Source organism: Dromiciops gliroides, chromosome 1 (genome assembly GCF_019393635.1).
Source record: "Dromiciops gliroides isolate mDroGli1 chromosome 1, mDroGli1.pri, whole genome shotgun sequence".
Lineage (NCBI taxonomy): Eukaryota > Metazoa > Chordata > Mammalia > Microbiotheria > Microbiotheriidae > Dromiciops > Dromiciops gliroides.
Genome location: NC_057861.1, coordinates 561171738 through 561195840, shown reverse-complemented (window position 1 = coordinate 561195840; position 24103 = coordinate 561171738). Strand labels below are relative to the sequence as shown.

At 35.1% G+C, this 24103-nt stretch overlaps 1 protein-coding gene across 3 annotated transcripts in view; it reads right to left on the bottom strand.

Moving 5' to 3' along the window:
• Window positions 1-1748: 1748 nt before the first annotated feature.
• C9orf72 (C9orf72-SMCR8 complex subunit) overlaps window positions 1749-24103 on the bottom strand; it is a 45751-nt gene continuing 23396 nt past the window's right edge. For all 3 annotated transcript variants that reach the window (XM_043976685.1, XM_043976686.1, XM_043976687.1), the window contains exons 4-11: window positions 22929-23024; window positions 21790-21854; window positions 21180-21252; window positions 17660-17776; window positions 15125-15360; window positions 12843-12900; window positions 4083-4192; window positions 1749-3987 (exon numbers count right to left, since the gene is read on the bottom strand). In XM_043976685.1, coding sequence (XP_043832620.1) covers window positions 3801-3987; window positions 4083-4192; window positions 12843-12900; window positions 15125-15360; window positions 17660-17776; window positions 21180-21252; window positions 21790-21854; window positions 22929-23024 — 942 coding nt within the window. In that variant the 3' untranslated portion in view covers window positions 1749-3800. The remainder of the gene's footprint in view (window positions 3988-4082; window positions 4193-12842; window positions 12901-15124; window positions 15361-17659; window positions 17777-21179; window positions 21253-21789; window positions 21855-22928; window positions 23025-24103) is intronic.

Below are 24103 nucleotides of genomic sequence, written 5' to 3'. Positions count from 1 at the left end.
CAAATTCTTATTCTCCTTAATAAATGCTTAAAAGTCTAACTCTTGCTAAAGCTTATAATTTATTGGCGACCACTCATTAGATATTTTAGACAGTTTAGCTAGAATTTTAGCCCTTAACAGGAGGAAGAGAATTTGGAACAAGAAGCTTTAAAAAAACTGATGTCAAAATTTCTTTTTTACATGTAATTTTGGAAAATAAAAATTCTAAATAGATAGATGGGGATTTAAGGAGTTGCATAAAGCAGTCTGCACCCAGCAGTGCACCACTCAGTTAACGTATTAGAGATGAATGCTATGCAAAAAAATTATTAAATAAAATTTTATATAGCCATTAAACTAATAGTGACTCAGTAAAACTGGGAATTGGGGATTATTATTGGAGGCAAAAAAACCTGGTTTTGGACTATCCAAATTCTGAGTTCATGTTCTTTTAGTTATAAACAAATAGAACTTAATTATATGACAACTTATTGCAAGGATTTGCACATATTAAATCAAACTGCACCCACTCAAACATAACTACATTTAGTAAAAGCCAAAAGGCAGAGTTTGAACATTTGTTAATACATGTTGCCTTCTTTTTAAATTTTTTTGGTAAGGCAATTGGGGTTAAGTGATTTGCCCAGGGTCACACAGCTAGTGTCAAGTGTCTGAGGCCAGATTTGAACTCAGGTCCTCCTGAATCCAGGGCCGGTGCTCTATACACCGCACCATCTAGCTGCCCCTGTCTAGCACCAACTTTAAAAACTGGGTGGTTATATGTGTTTCAAACTATACTCCAAGGGTAAATAACTTTTCACAAAAGTAGGTATTTGTGAAATGATAACTTAGAAAGCTGCATATTAAAACTAAAATGCAGGGGGCAGCTAGGTGGCACAGTGGATAAAGCATAGGCCCTGAATTCAGGCAGACCTGAGTTCAAATCTGACCTCAGACACTTGACACTTGCTAGCTGTGTGACCTTGGGCAAGTCACTTAACCCCTACTGCCCTGCCCCCCAAAAACAAAAACTAAAAACTAAAATGCATTAAATAAGAGACTTTTCCAATACCTTGCCTAACTTGATAGGCAGTATTGCTGAAATTTACTCCATTTCTGATGCATTACAGAAACTTGGAAAGCTGTGTCATTTTTATCTAGCAGCATTAACGTTTAGTTTTCATTTCTTACCCAAGAACATAAGAAATAAAGCATTTTCAGTAATCTGTTACTAAATTGACTTATAGTGGGTTAACCTGTTCTCCTAGAATCAAAAGTTTTTTTATTTTAATCTTTGTTTCCTTGGTTACAACTGGAGGTTTTCATTGTCTGCATTTTTAATAAAGGAGTCCTATGGAAAGAGAATTGAGTGAGCTTGTTGTCTCTACACATTATGAAATCATAATTCCACCTAGACAATCTGATTTTGAGTCTAACTGCCAGATGACTACACTGAAATTTAAAAAATACATATGTATGTGTTTAAATACACACACACACACACACACACCTGAAAATGGGGCGGTACTGCTGTTTTTAATTCCCAGATGATTCTGGCAATTAGCTGAATGTTACAGTAGAACTTTTGTTAAAAATGAACTCAAAATACAATCTATTTCCTTTTAAGAAACAACAGCAAGCTAATGACTAATAAAAGGTTAGTACAGTCAAACTGGGTATCTACTTAGGCTAGCACAAACTATAGGCTCAATCAGCTTTCCAATAACCAAGTATTAATATGCCTAGAACAAATGACTGTCACACAAAAATAATTTCTAAGACATTTTATTCAAAATCCTCCTGCCTGGAAAAACAAGATATGCAACATGGAATCTGCACATGCTCTAATAACTTATTTCACTGTACATTATTAATTCTATACATACAACCCAGCATTTGAACAATCCAGCATTTAAATTAAGTATCAAGGCTTTGAGTGAGCTATGAGACACAGTAGTGTCCATTAATTATTCAAAGCTCTGAGCTATAGTGCATTATGTATTTAAATCAGTGTTCTGCCTAAAAATCAAGATTTTGACAGCTATTATTTGTGATGATAAAAACTTTCTAACTTTTAAAACAAGTTGTATCATTGTGGGTAAAATTTTCTTGGCAAGTCTACTCAAACATTATCCTTTTGTTTCTGTTCTAAATATTCTTTTTACTGTTTCTAGTACAATTTAAAATGGAAACATTTTCTTGGGCACTGGCACAATGTTCATGCCAACAATATTCTGAACATAGAAACATGTTAATCAGTTATTGTAAATTTAGCAGTAGGGCCCAAAATATGAAGGAAATCAAATAATATCCAAATTCTGTCAAAGTAGTACCTATTCTTCATGATGAAGATGTTCTGAATATGTAGAATGTGGAAAGAATAACCAAATAAGTATAATGTGCTTAACTGTGGCCTAACATCATCCTTTCCAGGATATGCAACTTAGAAACATATACTTTATTTCCTTTTCAATTACATCTTTCCATTTTTAAAAATTAAGTGGCAAAATGGTCTCAAAAGGAAAAACAAATTATGAAGCAAGGGAATCTCTCATAATCTAAGAAAAATTTCAATAAAGGGCTTTCTTAGAATAAAAATTAAAGTATCACAATATGATTGTGCATGGTAACACCTTTGGGCTCTGGGGTAAGGATAAAGGCAAAGAAAATGTTAGCACCACAAAGTTAATTTTTCAAAGACTCCAATATAAAACATAAACTGGCAAAATCCCAAGTCCTCTAAAGCACTCATATTATCCATTTAAAGTTGTTAATCAGAATGCTTTTTACAAAAAAACAAACTCATGCACCCTAAGAAAAAAAGGAATAGAAAAAATACATCTTGCTTTCTCCCATTTGATCCAGAAAAGACAATACTACAAAACTCTTATGAATTTGAACTCAAAGGTGTAAACAGGTAGAAAGAAAAGCTCTCAATGATCAAAAAGGTTTAAACCAATGCATTTTGATATAATTTTTTACAATTTCAGAGCTACAATGATTGAAAAACAAGATCAGTATAAGCATATGTGAAGGGAAAATTAAATTACTTTAGGAACATTTTATATTCTCCCTCCAATTTTTATTTTCAAGGAGGTAAAGACAAATGTTTTAGTCTGACTTAACAAAGAAAAATGCTTTATTAAAAAGTTCATAAGAGCAATTTAAATGTAAATTTCAAATACCCATATTTTGTTCATAGTTCAATTAGCCTGGATGATAAAATAAGAAATATAGGGTAGCCCACTACAATCAGGGAGTCTGATTATTATTTTGTTTTTCAATGAAGTTTAATAATTGCTTGATTAGTATTTTATTTCTATTTGAAGTTTAATTTATGTTCACTTTTTCTTTTAGTTCTATAAATGATTCTAGTAAACTGCTCTGATTTTTAAATGGTTGATTTACAGAATACAAAATATTATAGCAACCTAAAACCCCTGGAAAAATAATTTGGAAAACAACTGTATTAACACAAAACCTTCTGAGATGAATTTAAATCAAATATTTGCAAGGTTCTTGAAGATAGCAGCTATAGTCAAATTTACATATCACCCTAACATTAAAGAATATTGTAATTGTAAACAAAAGGCTATTCCAAAAAAGTGCATATCAAAAAGGGATCCATTTGTTATGATGTACCTGATAAAGTAATTATAAAGTACTTTATCTCATAAAGACTGCAATATAATAACTTTTAGTTCAAAGTGCACAGCAGAGCTTTAGATGCATGACCAAAAAAATGATATTTTTCATAACACTCATTTTCTCTGAACAGCACTCAAGGTAGTATGATGAAATATACTTAAAAGGTTACACTTTTAAAATGTCATTAGCACATCCCGTTCTTGCACACTAGTGTAGAAAGGTCTTCCAAAGATAAATGAATGTAGGCCTGGTTTGATTTTCTCAGCTAAAGCCATTATTATGTTAAGATCGCCCTCTGCTGTTAAATCGAGATCTATCTTCAAGTTTCGGAGAGATTTAAATGGCTTTTTTCCCTTCTGCCTGAAAATTACAAGGAAAAACTCTTGTTACATTATATAAAATGCTCACCTGAAAAAGTCTAAAATTATCTTCATTCTACCAGAAATTTTACTTACGTATCATCCTCTATGTATTTTATTAGCGTTAAGGCTTTTCTATGAAGGACAAGTAGAAACTGTGCAAGAAAAGTACTTCTCAGAGACAAACCAGGTTTCAAATGAAACACCTATAAGAAAAACAATGGTATTTTATGAGTAAACAAAGTTACTCTAAAAACTATCACTTTCATATTTATGTTTCTCCCAGAATTCTTTCCATAAATCCATTTCTACCATCCAATGTGGCCCCATTTTGCTTCTGCAGTGACTATGATGAAGTAGCAAAGAGAGGGTGATATCCAATAATATTTTATTATTTACAATAAAATTCATAAACCATTAACCATTTATAAACATTAACTTTACTACTGGTACTCTAAGCATGAGATCTTTGTCCAAGGAACAACAAATTTACATACAGAAACAAAAATACATCAATATTGACATTTTTCATGCTAAAACAGAAAGGCAAAATGTAGTTTGCAGATAAATGGATGATGGCTCATACACTCTCCTTGGAGAGGCAAACAGAAATTGGGGGAGCTGGTTTCATAGTGTACTCAAAGGCAACAAGAAACACCACTTTATGGGACATTTGATCAACTTTTCTTACAATGCTTATGATAAGCATAAACAAAATACCATGAAGACAACAGCAGCGTATGTGCTGACATCTGTTGCAGAGGATGAAGAGATTAATAAATTTTTTCTAAGAACTAGTTGGTCTTCAAAATAACCAACTTTTATACTTTGTGACTCTGATGTGAAGGTGTGTATAAAAGATTACAGAAAATGTTGGAAAATACCACTTAGATTAGAGAAACAAAGAAGCCAAAAAGGCTTACAGACTATTTAGGAAACTGAAGTCTAACTACCACCTATGCTTTCATCTAGAGAGTGATATAATGTATAAGATGTATCAAAACCTAGAATAACATTGGATTCTGAGGACCTGGATACAGAGGACCTGGGTTAAATTCTGTCTTAATACTTACTATCTGTGTGACCTTGAACAAGTCACTTAACCTCACTGGAATTTCCTCTTCTGTAAAATAATGTATATATGCATTATCTGGCCTCTGATGTCCCTTCCTCCCTTCTAGCTCTACATGTATGATTCTTTTTCTTTTTTTTTTTTTGGCAGGGCAATGAGGGTTAAGTGACTTGCCCAGGGTCACACAGCTAGTAAGTGTTGTGTCTGAGGCCCGATTTGAACTCAGGTCCTCCTGAATCCAGGGCCGGTGCTCTATCCACTGCGCCACTTAGCTGCCCCGACATATGATTCTAAAAACAGGAAACTATGTTCTATTATTGAAACTATTATCTTAGTCAGGAAATAGTGGTTATTGATGTGGGAGTTACCAGAATCAGTTTTCTGTGAGTAATCACACTTGTTTGGGCAAAGATCAAAATCAATATGAGATTAGAATAAGAAAAATAAAATGATATTGGGTACAACTGCAACAACCTTAACCTGACCTATTCAAACAAACTACTGATGAAAAATGTGAAAAGACAAAGAGATTGTCTTTGATTTCACCATTTATTGCATAAGTGTAATTGACTGTAAAGCAGTCACCAAAAGGAAAAAGTCAAAGGAGCCTAGAAATCCCCATTACTCCAGGTCTTGTCACTTTTAGGTAGGGCCTGCCACTGGTGATGAAATAAACTTACTTTAATTATAGGGATGAGCTTTACAGAAAACCTACTAATACTTTAGTTGTGGTAAGGAAAATTATAACGATCATTTTCTACTATAATAAAAACCCATTATTTATTGACTAAAGTAAATAGCAAAATCACTTCAATATTTTGATGGTAGTATAATCTCATTAATGTGTATTTCTTCAAAGCAGAGAAAGCAATTCAAGGAGGCAGGTAGGTGGCGCAGTGGATAAAGCACCAGCCCCGTATTCAGGAGAACCTGAGTTCAAATCCGGCCTCAGACACTTGACACTTAATAGCTGTATGAACCTGGGCAAGTCACTTAACCCTCACTGCCCCACCAAAAAAAAAAAAAAAGAAAGAAAGCAATTTAACCTAGTGTGACGTTATCTGTATATGAGTTTACGTAATGTCTTGACATTATAAGGTTACCAATGGATCAGGAAAGTTGTTCATTGCTTATTCTTTGTTCTTGCTACATAACTGTCCCTTCTTTTTTCTTGGCATAAATCTGTCACCAGAAGATGATATACTTTATCCTGCTTCTCCTACACAATTCCTCATTTGGAATATGTTAGTCTATGCTCATAGTGTCTCTACACTGACCTTTGGAAGAAACATCTTCAATTTTCATTCCCTGAGACTTGTATTACATGACTTGTAAAAGGATGAAAGAGAGAAGCTTGAAGGTCATTAAAAACATTATACATTTCCTTAAGGTAATTCAGCATGTTCTTCTCTTATTCAACTCTGTGGGTAGCTCACTGCCTATCGGGACACACACACACACACACACACACACACGTATACATGCATGCACTATGCACTGGCCATCCAGGTAGTCTCCAAGCCTTTAAAAAAAACACTATTCCTGCAGGATATAAAATAAACCCACATAAATCATCAGCATTTCTATATATGACTAACAAAATCCAGCAGCAAAAGATAGAAAGAGAAATTCTATTTGAAATAAATGTAGACAATATAAAATACCTGCCAAGGTAAACCCAGGAACCATATGAACACAATTACAAAACACTTTAAAAAATAAAATCATATCTAAACAAATGGAAAAATATAAATTGCTCATGGGTAGGCCATGCTAATATAATAAAAATCACAATTCTACCCAAATTAATTTACTTATTCAATACCATACTAATCAAACTACCAAAAAATTATTTCCTGGATCTAGAAAAAACAGTAACAAAATTCATATGGAGGAACAAAAGGTCAAGAATATCAAGGGAATTAATGAAAAAAAATACAAAGGAAGGTGGCCTAGATGTACCATATCTAAAACTATATTATAAAGCAGCAATCATCAAAACTATCTGGTGCCCGTTAAGAAAGAGGAGGAATCAATGGAATAGGTTAGGCACACAAAACACAGCAATCTCCTGTTTGATAAACCCCAAAACTCTAACTTCCAGGATAAGAACTCACTATTTGACAAAAACTGCTGGGAAAACTGGAAAATATTATGACAGAAATTAGGCATAGACCAACATCTTACACCATACACTGAAGTAAATTCAAAATGGGTACATGATCTAGACATAAAGGGTGATACCACACAGGTAAATTAGAAAAGTAAGGAATAGTTTACTTGTCAGAACTGTGGAGAGGGAAAGAATTTATGACTAAAGATGAGACAGAGAACATTATGAAAAGCAGAGTGGATCATTTTAACTACATTAAACTAAAAAGGTTTTGCAGAAACAAAACCAATGCAAACAAGATTAGAAGGAAAGCTGAAAGATGGGAAACAATTTTTACAAACAATATTTCTGATAAAGGCCTTCTATCTAAAATATATAGAGAAATGAATCAAATATACAAGAATATAAGTCATTCCCCAATTTAGAAATGGTCAAAGGATATGAACAAGCAGTTTTCAGATGATATCTATAGCTACATATGAAAAAATGTTCTCAATCACTACTGATTAGAGAAATGCAAATTAAAACTACTCTAAGGCACCACCTCACACCTATCCAATTGGCTAATATGACAAAAAAGGAAAATGATAAATGTTGGAGATGTGGGAAAATTGGAACACTAATGCAGAACTGATCCAACCATTCTGGAGAGCAATTTAGAACCATGACGAAAAGGCTATAAAACTGGGAAGAGAAGGGAGGACGAGAAAAAAAATTTGGAACTCAAAAAATACCTTTACATGTAACTGAGAAAAATTAAAAATAGAAATTTTTTTTAATTTAAAAAACCTATCCCTACTGATAAAAAATGTTTGTACATGCACTCTAATATATGTATTTTCTTGTTCATAAATTATATACATGTAGTAGGCTTCCGCCAGTCACAGACGACCATGGATCAGTGCCTTGAAGAGCCACAGGCCAGTGTGGCTGTGCAGTCCGATCCCTTGTTGTATCTATCCCATGAGGAGTAGATGGAGTGTCCTCTCCAGGGTGCTGGCCTGGGCAGATCAATATGGAAAACAAGCTGTTGCCCATGCAGCAGATTTTCCCTCTCTGCAACATTGGTGGATCCAAAGGAGAGGCAGAGCCAGTACAGTTTGGCACCAGTGCTGCCGCAGGAGTTGCCAGAGGGATGTGATGTCCAACATCCAACTGCCTAAGGGACTCTGACTCCTGATTTTTCCTCAGGGTTAACTCCCGAAGCCTTTCCCATATATGGGTATAGCCGCAAGGCAGCGGAGGTTTAAAATCAGGGTTCCTTCCCTTAGGCGAGTTGCCTTCCAAGGCTGACCAGCCCCACCTGCCCAAAGCAACTGGTTTTAAGGCGCCAGTGACTCGCCTTCGCTCCTTCTCCTGCTAGTGGAAACAGTTCCACCACGAGAAGGCCAGGAGTTGGGCTTCAGTTGTCAGAGGCTATTTGAGACGCACGCCACTGGAGCATTTTATAGAGAGCAGGAGCTTATCCCCACTCCCACCCCGGCATGACAACCTTTGTATGTACTATTGTACAAAGCCCTATACATCATAAACTTTCCCCAAAATAGAAATAAAGATATAATGAAATACTCTGAAAATAACATTTAACACTACAAAAGAACCTTGTTGCTCACTAAAATATCATTATTGCTAAAAATCACTTAGCTGTTTTTATGCTGAATAATATTTTAATGTGATCAATTGAAAATTTGGGTTCAACACTGTGATAATGAGTATAAAGTCTGTATCTTTTTTTTTTTTTGTGCGGCAATGGCGGTTAAATGACTTGCCCAGGGTCACACAGCTAGTAAGTGTCAAGTGTCTGAGGCTGGATTTGAACTCAGGTACTACTGAATCCAGGGCCGGTGCTTTATCTACTGCTCCACCTAGCTGCCCCTCTTTTTTTTTTTTAATTTATTTTATTTTATTTTTTAAGTCTGTATCATTTTGATACTTGGTTTAAAATCTGTCATAGTTGAAAAAAGAAACATCACTGAGATACATAGTTCTCAACAAAAAAATCCATCATTGTTGGCTAAGCTCACTAAATCCTGATACTCGTTTTCCAATCATGTCCACCAGTCACTCAAAGGTTTTTGTTTAAATTCACTGAGTAAATTTCCATCTTCCTTTTTTAATCAGTTGTTCTTGCAAAGTAATTGGAAGCTGTGAACTTTTGCATTTTTAACCAATGGATTAAAATCATATTGAAAGTCTATTTGGATGACTTTAAAGTGTACCAATAGATATGAGGTTTTACTAATGACATGTTAATTAAGAGAACATTAGTAACTCTGAACAAAGTAGTTTCAGTTGAACGAATGAATGAGAAAAAGAAGGTTGAGAATTAGGGAGACAGGAAGGATACTGATACCCTCCTTGAAAATATTATGTTCTAAAAGTTTGGAAGAAAAAGATAAGGCAATGGGATCTGCAAAGCAGACTGTTTTGCTTGCTCATCCTATGTTAGTCATTCTCTCACTAATAAATAAAAGCGGGGCATCTTACTCATTGGCCACTATGCCAAATACAAAGCCCATCTAATGAAGGGTGTCTGTGGTAGCCAAAAGGAGACTGAGGGTGGGGGAGGGAAGGGGAGCAATCATTGGCTGGGGTGATTGTTAGGACAAGCTGCCTACCCAACTGCAACACACCTGGGGCAGTGTTAGCTATAACTTAGGGGTTGTTGCACAACACAGCTACTTACTGGGGCCAGCACTGAGAGGGGAAGAATTACGGCAAGTGGTGAACCATAATTAGTGAAAGGGAAATGGTGTAACTCTTTTAGGGACAAGCCCACATTTGGCTATCACAAAGAGAATGGATCATGCATCCACAGGACATATTTTGGAGACTGCTCGTCTAAGAGAGGCATCTGGGACTTGGACCCACTTGGTTTTTCTTGTCTTTTTTTTTCCTTTTTAGTGAGGCAATTGGGGTTAAGTGACTTGCCCAGGGTCACACAGCTAATAAGTGTTAAGTGTCTGAGGCCGGATTTGAACTCAGGTAACTCCTGATTCCAGGGCCGGTGCTCTATCCACTGCGCCACCTAGCTGCCCCTTTTCTTATTCTTTTCATTCAAATTATTGTTTGTTTACTATAAAAAAATGTTTGATTTGATTAAGAAAAAGAGTACCCTAAGTGATCTTTTCCAAAAAGGCTTTAATATATGTCAAAATTATACAAGATCCCTCGAATGATGTAATAGCAGAAACAAGGCATAAGGCAGACATTCTTGCCAAATACGCCCTCTTAATGCCAAGGATATGGAAATGCCAAGTATAGAGTCCAAAAGGAAGAAGAAGGAGCTCCTGTAGATAACTAGATCCTCCAGATAGCTCTGATTTACTTTTGATATTGGGCAGACACTGGGTGAAGCCATCATGCATTTGGACTACCATACCCCCTACTGCCTAGGAGATTTTTTTGAGTTGGATGTCCCTAAGTATTCACTTGGGAAAAGCAGAATACAAGAAGAATCAAATGGATTGGGACAAGTCATCAACTCCTATTATTCATCTGCTCCCATGTAATATATAGACATAGCTGGTATTTTAAATAAAATACCAAATAATGTTCATAGCACAGAAGAATAATTAGCAAATTAATGCAGTGAAATTCTGTTTATAATTCTGAGATGATTATTTCTTGCTTTTTTCCCCTCTAAAGCCTTTACAATTTATGAGTAAGTCAAAAGGTATTTCAATGCCATAAATTTCTAAAGCTATCAAAAGGCAATAAATAGACTGATTTAGAATAACTGTAAAAAGTTTTAAAACAATCTATTTTTTTATTAATGACAACTAAACTACATTTGAACATCTCAATTCCCATTGTGCTATAGGAGGAATGTGAAATGGTGCTTAAAATAATGAAATCAGGAAGAATGGCTGGACCAGACCAAGTATACACAAAGGAAATGGACTGGAGGGGATGTAATCTTGAAAGCATTAACAGTTTTAAAAGGCCTTGCAGTGGGGACAGCTAGGTGGCACAGTGGATAGAGAACCGGCCCTGGAGTCAGGAGGACCTGAGTTCAAATCCAGGCTCAGACACTTGACACTTACTAGCTGTGTGACCCTGGGCAAGTCACTTAACCTTCATTGCCCTGCAAAAAAAAAAAAAAAAGAAAGAAAGAAAAATAAAATAAAAGGCCTTGCAGTGAAAGGAAATTATTAAAGAAATAGGAGGTTGGGATGTGGTGAAGACTATTACTATTCAATAAACTTAATCAAATGAACTTGAATAAATACCAACTGATATGCCTTTCTCATTTTGTGAGTATGGTCTCTCTCTCTCTCTCTCTCTCTCTCTCTCTCTCTCTCTCTCTCTCTCTCTCTCTATATATATATATATATATATATATATATATATATATATATATATATATGCAGGGCAATGAAGGTTAAGTGACTTGCCCAGGGTCACACAGCTTGTAAGTGTCAAGTGTCTAAAGTCACATTTAGGTGCTCCTGAATTCAGGGCCGTTGCTTTATCCATTGTGCCAAATCGCTGCCCCCAGTCGACACATATATTGATGGAATCTTTCAAAATATAAAAAAGGAACAGGCAGCTTTTAAAAACTATTTTCTACAACAGAATTTATCTTTTCAAACAACTGAGTGAAATTAGAAATGACGAGACTTCACTATGTTTGCTTGCTGATTCCCCAAAATTGATTTGACGCAGCACAATATCTTTTAAAACTCTTCACCAACAAAGTTTCAAATGCATATATTACAATCAGACAAGATTCTTTTACCTTTCTTTGATCCACAGCACTTAGAACAATGCCTGGCCCATAGTAGGTGCTGAGCATTTGCCAAGTCTTAATGATTCCCCATTCACATCTTCTCTGTCTTTCTCTTCAACTTAATTCAAACCCTCATGGCTCCCTGCCTGGATTACTGTAATAGCCTTGATGGGCCCACTTGCCTCAAGTCTTTCCCTTCTCCAATCCATTCTCCAGAGAGCTGTGAAAGTGAATTTCCTAAAGCACAGATCTAACCAAGTCACTAGGCTGCTTGATAAACTCCAATTGTTCCCTATTCCCTCTAAGGATAGAATTCAAAAGCATTTAAAACCTTTACAACCTTGACTCAAACCTTCCCCCCCACTCTTTATGCATTAAATGGTCCAGTTGAACTGGTTTTGATATTCTTCAAACAGAATACTTTTCTCCCATTTCACACCTTCTCAGGCTCCATTATCTTATTTTTATTTTGTATATATTGTGTGTACATGTTATTTCTCCCCCCAAATATGTAAGATCCTTGACAGCAGGGATAATTTCATTGGTTGTCTTTATATCACCATGACTTATCACAATGCCTGTTTAACTAGTCAAAAATGTCTCTTTTTGGGGGTGGAGAGAAAGGGACCTACTTAAATGGGAAAGTGCTACGTCCACTTAATTATTTCAGTTGACTCAAGAGTCAGTAATTTTTAGCATTATAATCTATGGTTAGTGTGACTAATTAAAATATACAGCAGTGGATGTGGGAACACCAGTTTTTTTCATAATTATTCTATAGGTTTTCCATTAGTACTGAAGAAAATAAGTTTGATGCTATTAAGGAAAAACATTAAAAATATGATTTCGTTTTGTAATGGATGACATAATTGGGATAATGGAGGCCTATATTAGATAAGAAAATATTTTATTCCTGTTGATTCTTAATTCAACTATTACCTGATCCAGGAAGGCTTTTACTAGTGTATCTCTGTGTAGGACATCTTGAAAAACATTCCTGGGAAGACAGAGTAAAGACAGAATATAAGTCAGACTGTTAAAAAATGGCAACAAAGAAAATTAGTTTATGGATGGTAGGAAGAGAAAAGAAATCTGGTTTTAAGGAACTGAACTTGAATTATAATCTATAATTTGAGGGGCTTATTTCCTATAGAAACTTTTAGGTCAGTTCACTTTCTTCTTTGTATTATAGTCAAATCACTATGTGGATTACTATAACTTATCTCTGAAAACAGAGACCATGCCTCAAGTGTAAGCAGTTAATTAGAGTAATGATTGGTTCTAAAAAGCAGTAAATAAATTTGCTCTTCTAAACTAATAACTCTATAATCAGGTTTGGGAGGGAAATAATGTCAAATAAAGGGTATAAAGGAAGACTAACATGGTACTACAGGAGAGGCATCTGGGATTTCTTTTACATTAACTTCAATTATCCTTGTATTTATTAGGGTATGTTTGGGGATTATGATCAACTGATATATATTATGAAAATTAGAGAGTAGAATATCCCCCACCTTGGCTCAAAAAATCAGGAAAATATTGTACTCTTTCTCAAAGTATTTATCAGAATCCAAAGTCAGATTCAGGTCAGAAAGGAAGTCAGCATTTAATAAAGAATAAGAAACTATGGAGCAGCTAAGTGGCATAGTGGATAAAGCACCAGCCTTGGATTCAGGAGGACCTGAATTCGAATCTGGCTCGGACACTTTACACTTACTAGCTGTGTGATCCTGGGCAAGTCACTTAACCCTCATTGCCCTGCCCCCCCCCCCAGAATAAGAAAAAAAAGCATAACAAAGTAGGAGTATGGATTAAAAGCCAGGGTGGTACAGAGAAATATATCCTCAGCAGAAGTAATGGGAAAGAATGTCAGATTCACCATAGTCTAAAAAATAAGGGGAGAGATGAGAGGTTTGCAGAGATGCTGGCAGAAGAAAAGTGACCCAGTAGCAAAATCAGCACTTCTCATGCTTGGCTGTATAGATCAGTGGTTCACTTAGACACCAGTATTTCCAATTCTAAGACACTAGGTAGCATTGGATGAGAATTATGTAGGATTTCTTAAGGCAACCTGATAAACTGAATGAATCAGTGATGCTACTTTTTAAAAAAAATTAATGAATGAATTTCTTTTGTAGGGCGATGAGGGTTAAGTGACTTGCCCAGGGTCACACAGCTAGTAAGTGTCAAGTGTCTGAGGCTGGATTTGAACTCAGGCGCTCCTGAATCTGGGGCCGGTGCTTTATCCACTGCACCACCTAGCGGCCCCCAGTGATGTTACTTTAGAGAAAATGCAAGAAACACTGGAGCTGAAACAAGATAGGCTCTATTTGTCTGCTGGTCTCAATGGAAGTTGTATATAAGATAAGAGGTCAATGGGATGGTGACTTAAGTTCTCCACTTTCTATGTCTACCATAAACATCAGTACTCTATTTTTCCAGGTCAATTATAATGACATGGAACAACACTATTGTAGCCATACACTTCTTGGCATGAGCAAATGGAAAAAACATTTTTTGTGGATAAGCTTTCAGGTAATCTGAACTTGAACCTTCTTTCTTTCTATCTTTGCTGGTCTAGACAATTTAATTTGGTGAACAGCTGTATTCATAAAGAAAATGATAACATCTGACTGATTAAAAAATGAAAGCTATGCTATAATTCTCTTATTTTCAGTGTATTTTCTTCATGATGTTATGATCATTACCATTTATTTTCATAGTCACCATTTTTCTATTTGGGAGAAAGATATTCAATTTATAATCATGGATTTTCATTTCACTGAATTTAAAAGCCATATCCTGTAACTGAAATACGTAAAATGGTATGTAAAAAATAATTCACTCACATACTGCAATGTATTTTGCAGTAGGCCCAGGGTATATTGCATGCTTTCTTCAGGATAAAAATAGCCAGAATTTATTCCTTTTGTTTAGCTAATTAAATTAATATTAATACTACTGTCATTTTAAAGGCTAATTTGAACCATTCGAGGAAAAAAAGACAATGATGACAGGAAAAACTGCACAAGAGAAAAAGGTCCATTTAACTTAGAAAATGTTCCTTCAAACATTATCATTAATCATGTTCCTTATCTTTTGTACATTGTATTTAAATTGTATGCATTTAGATGTTATTGTCAGTATTCTAGCACAAAAGTTAATAATTAAGTTTGTGGAAATAGAGCAATATCAAGTATAATTTGGAAGCCATTACATACAAATCAGGAGTGAAGCTTTCATCTGTATAGATAATTGTATCTTGAGCCACATCTTCTTCTGAAGTAGCTCTCCAAAACGCAGTCAGCTCTGATCTCATGTAACGACGCTGGTTATAGATATGTTCATGACAGGGTGGCATCTGTTTCACTGTATTAACATCCACATCTATGTGTGTAGTGGGATATGGGGCATACATGACTTGTCGGAAGGGCAACACAAAACTTCCAGTTGAATCCTGTCAAAGTAAAAGAGAAATTAAACATACTATGAAAACTTTACATAAATCTTCCATACTTTCAGGTTTTTTCAGGATGGGGATTTTTTCCTGTTCTACAAAATATTTCTAAATAAACATTATGAAATTTTCTAGAAATATCTAGCAAGGCTAGGTACAATGAAAGACCACTTCTGAGAGTTATGCAAGTAAAATCCAACTAAAAGGACTACTAAGGAGCTATTTTGATCCAAAGCTTTTTGTAGTACTAAAATTTTCTTCTACCAAATGTTGGTTGAAAAAAATGGCTGGGATTTGGAAATTTTTTTTTTTATATAAAGAATTTTGTTGTGATAAAGAGTTCTTGGAGGATGTTTTAAGTAGTCCAACAGCAGGTGCTATTTCTGCATGCCTTTAATAGCTATCAAAAATAACTCAACGGGTTATTTACATTCCTTTATTTTCAACATGTTTAAATTTACTAATAGATATTGATTCATTGGCTGGTACCATGTTTCCAAACTTTCAAAGAGCTACCAAGAGAGCCTATTATACTTCTATTTAGTTATGACTCCCATTTTTGAAAAATCCTTTTTTTCAGATTAACTCCAACCAAGTTCTTTCCATACCAATTTCATCCATCACACCTGAAATCCTTAATATGGACAGTTAACTTATTAATAGATGAAACATTTTTTTCCTTACATGAGGAAAACTGGCATATACAGAGCAAGAGCACTACACTGTACCTCAGGAGGTCTGAGTGAACCACTTAACTGTCTAGGTGACTGTGTGGCCACCTTTCTAAGGGTCAGGTTTTGATCTGTAAACATCTATTCATTCACTCAGTAATTACTGAATTCATATAATAAACTAAGCACTGTGGGGGATAAAGATATTTACTAATGGAGCAGAGGATTTAGAGCAGGAAGAAACCTTATAAATCATTTGGACCTTTCCCCTCATTTGACAGATGAAGAAATTGAAGCCCCAAGAGTTTTAAGAGATTTCACCAAGATCATACAACTAATAAGTAGCAGAAAAGGGATACCCAGCTTCTCTATCTCTAAATTTAGTAGTCTTTTCATTATACCATGCTGTTTCTTACGCCCTATGGTCTGGCCAGAGGGTTAGCGTGTTTATGCAACTAACCATAATATAAGAAGGAAAAAATGCAAAGTGAGGTACAAAATAGGGTGGGGGTGGGTTGTTGGATGGGATAGGGACCAGGAAAGAAATAGCAATTGATCCAACCTTGAAGAATGAGCAGGAATTGAGCAGGCAGAGATACATATGAAAGAGAATGGACTAAATGATTTTTTCCAGTTCTACAAGTCCTAGGATTTTATCATCAGGAAATGCTACTAAAGACCATTAATTTCCTCAAATGATTACTTTCTGAACATGAATGTACTCTTTTATTTTGATAAATTTGCACAAACCAAGTTGGCAGTTTTAATGCCCCCCAAGGAGTAGTCACATTGAAGTTATCATTGTGGTACCCAGGGTGATGCTATCATGTCTCTATCATGTGAGATAAGCACAATGTTCTATATGCATTCTTTTTTTAATCTCCCCACCCCGACCCTTTTCCACTTTGCCTTGTTTGCATGCTCAAAAGAAGGCAACCCTAGGAGAGAATAATGGTCTCAGAACAATATGCAAGTTTTTATTTTATGTATACATATTTGATTATTTTAGTATAATTAAGTATCTGAATAATTACTTCCAAGTTTAGGTATTTGGCATTTAGGCATTTTAGGTTCACTGTAGCCTTGAAATGCAGAAAAAAGAGAAAAGTGGAATAATCTTTAAAATACAAATAGAAATAAAAATGCATATAGGAAACATTTTTTTTTCTCCCTCAGTTAATATCCAAGGTGGTGTAAACTTAAAAATACTACTAACTTTGCTCAGGAAAAAAATTCCAATTTGAGTGTAAATTAGTAGAAATTTTCTCTCAGAGAGACAAAAATAAATTTGCTTTTGTAGTGGTTTTTGCAAGTTAGGTGTAGCAGAATTATACATGGAGCACTGGCAATGGAGCATACTGTGGTGTCCCACTGACTATACAATCAACATACCCTAGGACACATGCTTTAGGCTAAGAATAGTGATTTTGTGGAGACTAAATTCCCTGGAATACATTCCACAATGAAAAAAGAAAAAGTATATGTATTATATATATAAAATTTCTGGAAAAACTAGATGTAAAAGTCAAATGACACATTAAACACTAACACAGAAAAGAGTAAATATTTTAAATGAGTTTCCAAAATGATATAACATTTCATTTTGTAGAAAAGAACACAAGTTGTACCTTGAGAAGGCCTTGTACAAATAATCCAGATTCATACTTAAATGAAGACTCATTCCTACAAAGTCTGGAGCACTTTCGTTCTGAAGGAGTCAAAAAAAGGCACAATGTCCTCACTATCTGTAAAACAAATGAGAATTTCAGTAGGAAAAAAATATATAGTAAAAAGATCACTAAAGAAGGAAATCTTCACTAGAAACTTATTAAACTTAATAGTTACTGATACATAAATCCAAAAAGAGTAATAAATGTTTCTAATACTTATGTACACTTTCAAGTTGCCTCACCCACCATGGCAAATTTTTTTGGACAAAAATGAAAAATTCTAATTATTATAATTATAAAGTATACAAATTTATAATCATTACATTAGTGCATGTATAAAATTTGAAAATTAACACTTCTTTTTCTTGAAAAGAGTACTGCTATCAAAAAAGTCTAGAGACCACTAGTATTAGAAACTGAAGAAAATCTCATCACATTAAATGAACATAATGTGAAAGGGTCTCTTTGTTTTTGCAGGCAATGGGGGTTAAGTGACTTGCCCAAGGTCACACAGAGTGTTTGAGGCCGGATTTGAACTCAGGTACTCCTAAATCCAGGGCCAGTGCTTTAACCACTGTGCCATCTAACTGCCCCTGAAAGGGTCTTTTTGAAAATAGAAGCACTGCATTTTTTTTCCTGGGGAATATGATATTATTCTCATTAGCGTGAATAGCATGGATGCTGAAATTACACTAAAACTGCATTATTCAAATATGGATTATTCACTCTGCATATTACTTGCAGAGATTTTTTATCTTGGTTTCTTTTGGCTAGCAGTATATACTTTCATTCATTCATTCATTCATTCATTCATTCATTCATTCATTTATTTATTTTTGTTTTGGTGAGGCAATTGGGGTTAAGTGACTTGCCCAGGGTCACATAGCCAGTAAGTGTTAAGTGTCTGAGGTTGGATTTGAACTCAGGTGCTCCTGACTCCAGGGCTAGTGCTCTATCCACTACACCACCTAGCTGCCCCAGCAGTATATACTTTTAGATCATTTCTACCATCAATCCATATATGAACCAGAAAATCCAAAATAATTTCAATATTAATTTTTTAAAAACAAGTAGGAAAATATGTGCTACTAAAAAGCAAAATGATACTTTTTTTTTTGGTGGGGCAATGAGAGTTAAGTGACTTGCCCAGGGTCACACAGCTAGTAAGTGTCAAGTATCTAAGGCCAGATTTGAACTCAGGTCCTCCTGACTCCAGGGCCGGTGCTCTATCTACTGTACCACCTAGCTGCCCCAAAATGATACATTTCTAAACAAAATGTAAATACCTGAATTACTTGTGTAATTTTCTTCTTCATTATTACAAATAAGCAACTCCGAAAATGACTAAACTTAACAGGTCTGATCTTTTTGGTCACCTCATTAGAATAGGAGGGAATGAGAGCAATCATAATAGCAATGATGCTATTTACACCCCAATTCTCCTCTGAGAATGTACAAGGTAGATTAATTTGGGGCTTAAAGAAGTAGAAAAAAAGGATGAGGGGCAGCTAGGTGGCACAGTGGATAGAGCACCAGCCCTGGAGTCAGGAGTACCTGAGTTCAAATCCGGCCTCAGACACTTAACACTTACTAGCTGTGTGACCCTGGGCAAGTCACTTAACCCCAATTGCCTCACTAAAAAACAAACAAACAAACAAACAAAAAGGATGAAATGGAAATGGAAGAGAGTAGGGAGGGAATAAAAAAAGAATAAAGTAGGAGGTAGAAGGGAAAAAGGAAAATAATTAGAGGGGACAGCTAGGTGGTACAGTGGATAAAGCACCAGCTTTGGATTCAGGAGGATCTGAGTTCAAGTCCGGCCTCAGACACTTGACACTTACTAGCTGTGTGATCCTGGGCAAGTCACTTAACCCTCATTGCCCCACAAAAAACAAACAAACAAAAAAGGAAAATAATTAGAATGGGAAAATAGGAGTTCAATAGGAGTGGGAAGGAAATGTAAATGGATGAAGTAGAAGAAAAGTACTGAATGGTAAAATCTCTTTGTCTGACTATAAAAAAACTTTCCCTCCCTTTATGTAATTTATGCAATCAACTAAAAATGGATTTTTTGGAAATCAAAGCTATGGTCATATGATAAAATGCTCTAATTCATCATTGATCAGAGAAACGTAAATTAAAATAACTGAAGTTACCTCACACCTATCAGAGTGGCAAATATAACAAAAAAGGAAAATATTGGATGTTGGAAAGCTGGGACACTAATCCACTGTTGGTGGAGTTGTGCAAAGATCCAACCATTCTACAGAGCAATTTGGAACTATGCCCAAAGGGCTATAGAACTGTGCATACCCTTTGATCCAGCAATACCACTGTTAGGTTTATATCCCAAAGACATCCCCCAAAACAGAAAAAGACATATGTGTACAAAAATATTTATAGTAGCTCTTTTTGTGGTGGCTAAGAATTGGAAATCAAAGGAATGTCCATCAATTGGGGAATTGCTAAACAAACCGTGGTATATGATAGTTATGGAATATTATTGTACTATAAGAAATGCTAAGCAGGATGATATCAGAAAGGCCTGAAAAGACTTATATAACTGATGTATAGTGAAGTGAGCAGAACCAAAAGAACATTGTGCACAGTGACAGCAATATTGTTTGATGAAGAACTGTGAATGACTTAACTATTCTCAACAATACAATGATCCAAGACAATCCCAAAGGACTATTGATGAAACATACTATCCATAAAGAACTGATATTGATGGAACACTGACTAAAGCATACTATTTTTCTTTTCTTTTTTCTTTCTTTCTTTTTTTTTTTTGGCGGGGCAAAGGGGGTTAAGTGACTTTCCCAGGGTCACACAGCTAGTAAGTGTCAAGTGTTTGAGGCCGGATTTGAACTCAGGTACTCCTGAATCCAGGGCCAATGCTTTATCCACTGTGCCACCTAGCTGCCCTGAAGCACACTATTTTTCACTTTCATTTTTTTCTTTTATTGAAGTTTTCTTTTTTCTTTTTTTTGGCAGGGCAATTGGGGTTAAGTGACTTGCCCAGGGTCACACAAGTGTCAAGTGTTTGAGGCCGGATTTGAACTCTGGTCCTCCTGACTCCAGAGCCAGTGTTCTATCCACTGTAACATCTAGCTGCCCTATTTGCAAGTTTTCTTATACAAAATGACTAATATAGTAATGTTTTACATAATTGCACATGTATAACCTCTATGATTGCTTACCACCTCAGGGAAGGTAAAAGGGAGGGAGGGAAGGAGGGACAGAATTTGGAACTCAAAACTTTAAATAAAAATGTTTATTATTATTTTAAAAAATGGTTTATGAAATGTCCAGTTGCAAATGATAAATGACTTTTCACTTTTTGTCATAGTACATGACAGCCATTTGGTCAGACTGTTGTTTCCAAATGCCTTTACAGCATAATTCCTACCTTTAAATTACAGCATACGATATACTGACAATACTAATACAAGCCACTGAATATAAAGTGACTTACCTTATTCACTTTATCTGCACTGCTACCTACTACTACAGAACAGCCGCAGGTCTGTAGGTGGGAGCTGATGGCACTGTAAGTTAAATGAATTAAATTTACTAACTAAATAAGACAATTTTACACATTGAAAATCAAATAAAAGCAAACCATACAAATGATTTCATAGTAACATCTTTAAATCATGATAAAACCCAAAGCTATAGTGTAAAATCCAGTAATTACTGCTGTGATTATCTCATGTCTACTTTTGCCATTATGGACTTGGTTTTGAAATTCATGTGGAAGGTGATTAAGTGGAAGATTGTTAATTTATGTATGATTATACAACAAAGAAGGGGGCCATAGAAGGTATGGACATAACTATCAAATTGAGGGTCAGGCCTTATAAATCTTAATGCTTCTGTACCTCAGTTTCTTCTACCAAACTGTGGATAACCAAAACAACTTTTCAAAAGACCTAATAAGGATCAAACAAAGATATACAAAAAACAGATGCCTTTTGCTACTTCCAGAGAAAAAAGGGTGATTTTTCCATCTTATTTTTTTCATCACCATTTTATTTTAAAAACTATTTTAATTGGCTTTTATGAAGCAGAAACAAAATTCTTACTTGAGAAGGAAACCTTCATGGCAACTATCCCCAATGTCATCATCATTTAGTACTGTATCACTTATCTAAAGTGCAAAGAAAAAAAATTAGCCAGGTTAGAAAACAGGTTAGTATGGAAATAATTTTTTGTCCCTATGATTTTAATCCAGCACTTAGCAGAAAGCATAGTACATAAGTGCTTTAAAATAATGTTTGTTCATTAAGTTTGTGACATGAAAGTTTGAAAGAGCATACTGTCGTTATTACTTTGAATCAAAGAAAGCCACAAAATAATCACTTCTACATTTAATAGTAAATTAGAAGCATGCTTGTGAAAGCTGGTTGTGCAAGTTAAATGAGGTTCCATAAACATAGTTGACTGAGTTCTTATCATCCAAGATAGCCCCTAAAACTCAGTTAGGGGCAGCTAGGTGGCACAGTGGATAAAGCACCAGCCCTGGATACAGGAGGACCTGAGTTCAAATCTGGTTTCAGACGTTTGACACTTACTAGCTGTGTGACCCTGGGTAAGTCACTTAACCCTCATTGCCCCACCAAAAAACAAAACAAAACAAAACAAAACAAAACAAAAAAACTCAAGAGTTAGATCAACAAGAGTAACAATGGGTGTTCCTGCATTGTTCTGTTTGGTTTCTTAGTGGTGCCACAATCTAACCAACCAAAGATTCTGGATTACTATTCTCTGAGAACAAAAAACTTCCAAAGAAAAAGACTCAGGTAAAAATTATTTGCACACGTTCAAACTGAAAAGCACTTAATACACACTCTGAACAACAACCAAAATAACCAACACACTCACCATATCATGATGACTAAAGGCTATGATAAATGTTCACAAGTAGAATCTAACATAATGTCTGAGTTATATACTGCCATTATAAAAAGTACTATATTTTTAGAACTTCTATGTTCCCAGAAAGAGTATGAGTGACAAAGTTAATATAGCTTATACGATTCAAAAATGTTCATTTACAATGACCAAATTGCCTAAAATATTTCTATTTAATTGCTAGAGACTTTTTCCCCTTCCAAAGATACTTCTTTGTGTTAACATCCTATCACTATATTTATTAATTAAAGGATTGCTAAATGTGAAACAATATCACTGCTTTGATTTCATAATACAAATATGAACTTACATCTATTTCCTCAGGAACACTGTGTGATTTCATAGATGAAAGGAGTTCCATTACAGGAATAACCTCTCCAGTGAGCATTGGAATAATGCTCTGACCCTACACAATAAAGTAAAATGAGGTCAAAAAAGATCATGCAAAACAGGGAGATCTTAGTAATGAAACTACTAACAATGAAAACAAGGGATAAATGAGATTTTCTTGGATGGTGAGATGGCAGGAATGCAAGCACCAACACTTTCATTTGGTAGAAATGCTTCATAACATTAAAAAGAGCCAAATAGTAAAACAAGTTTCCCACTCAAAGTTTTTAAGGGTATATGTACTAATCAATGATTTTGATTTTTCCAGAAAGTCTTTTCCAGTCAGTGAATTTGTCACATACTGCCAACTATGGCTTACACTGCCAGGTGTCATTATATGAGCACCCTGGTTTAAAATGAATATTTCTGGGGCAGCTAGATGGCGCAGTGTATAAAAGCACTGGCCGCGGATTCAGGAGGACCTGAGTTCAAATCCGACCTTAGTCACCTGACACTTACTAGCTGTGTGACCCTGGGAAAATCACTTAACCCTCATTGCCCCGCAAAAACAAAAAATAAAATAAAATGAATATTTCTAATTTATTACTTGAGATATAAAAATTAATTAAAAGGACATGTAGTGCTTTTCACATGTTATAGCTAGGGAAACTAAGAGACAGCATAATCTGGAAATCTTTTTATCAAGTAATTTCAAATAGTGAAGCATGGACTTATACCAGGATCCTTATGACTATTAATATTTTTTTTTTACAAATAAAAGGAAGCTTATACATAATCATATGAATTTTAAGAATGAAAAACTATCCTCTGATTTTAAGATGACATTTCTCATTAGTACAGGTCAAAGGAAGTTTTTTCAAATATGCTTACTCTTGAACCAAAGGAAAACATTTGTACTTTAGTGTCTCTCAGACATTTAATGTAAATAGTCTCAGATGTGACGATTTGCATTCTGTGATTGAACAAATTATCCAAAACTTACCCTACAGAAAAGGAAGAAGGAAGGGGGAAAAATGTTCATCTGTGGTCGATATTATTCCTACACTGATTGTCCCACCACCTTTGTTCTGTGTCTCACATTCTATTTTATGGGTAAAATGTTTGGATAGATTCCTTTAGCTTTGTTGAGGAATT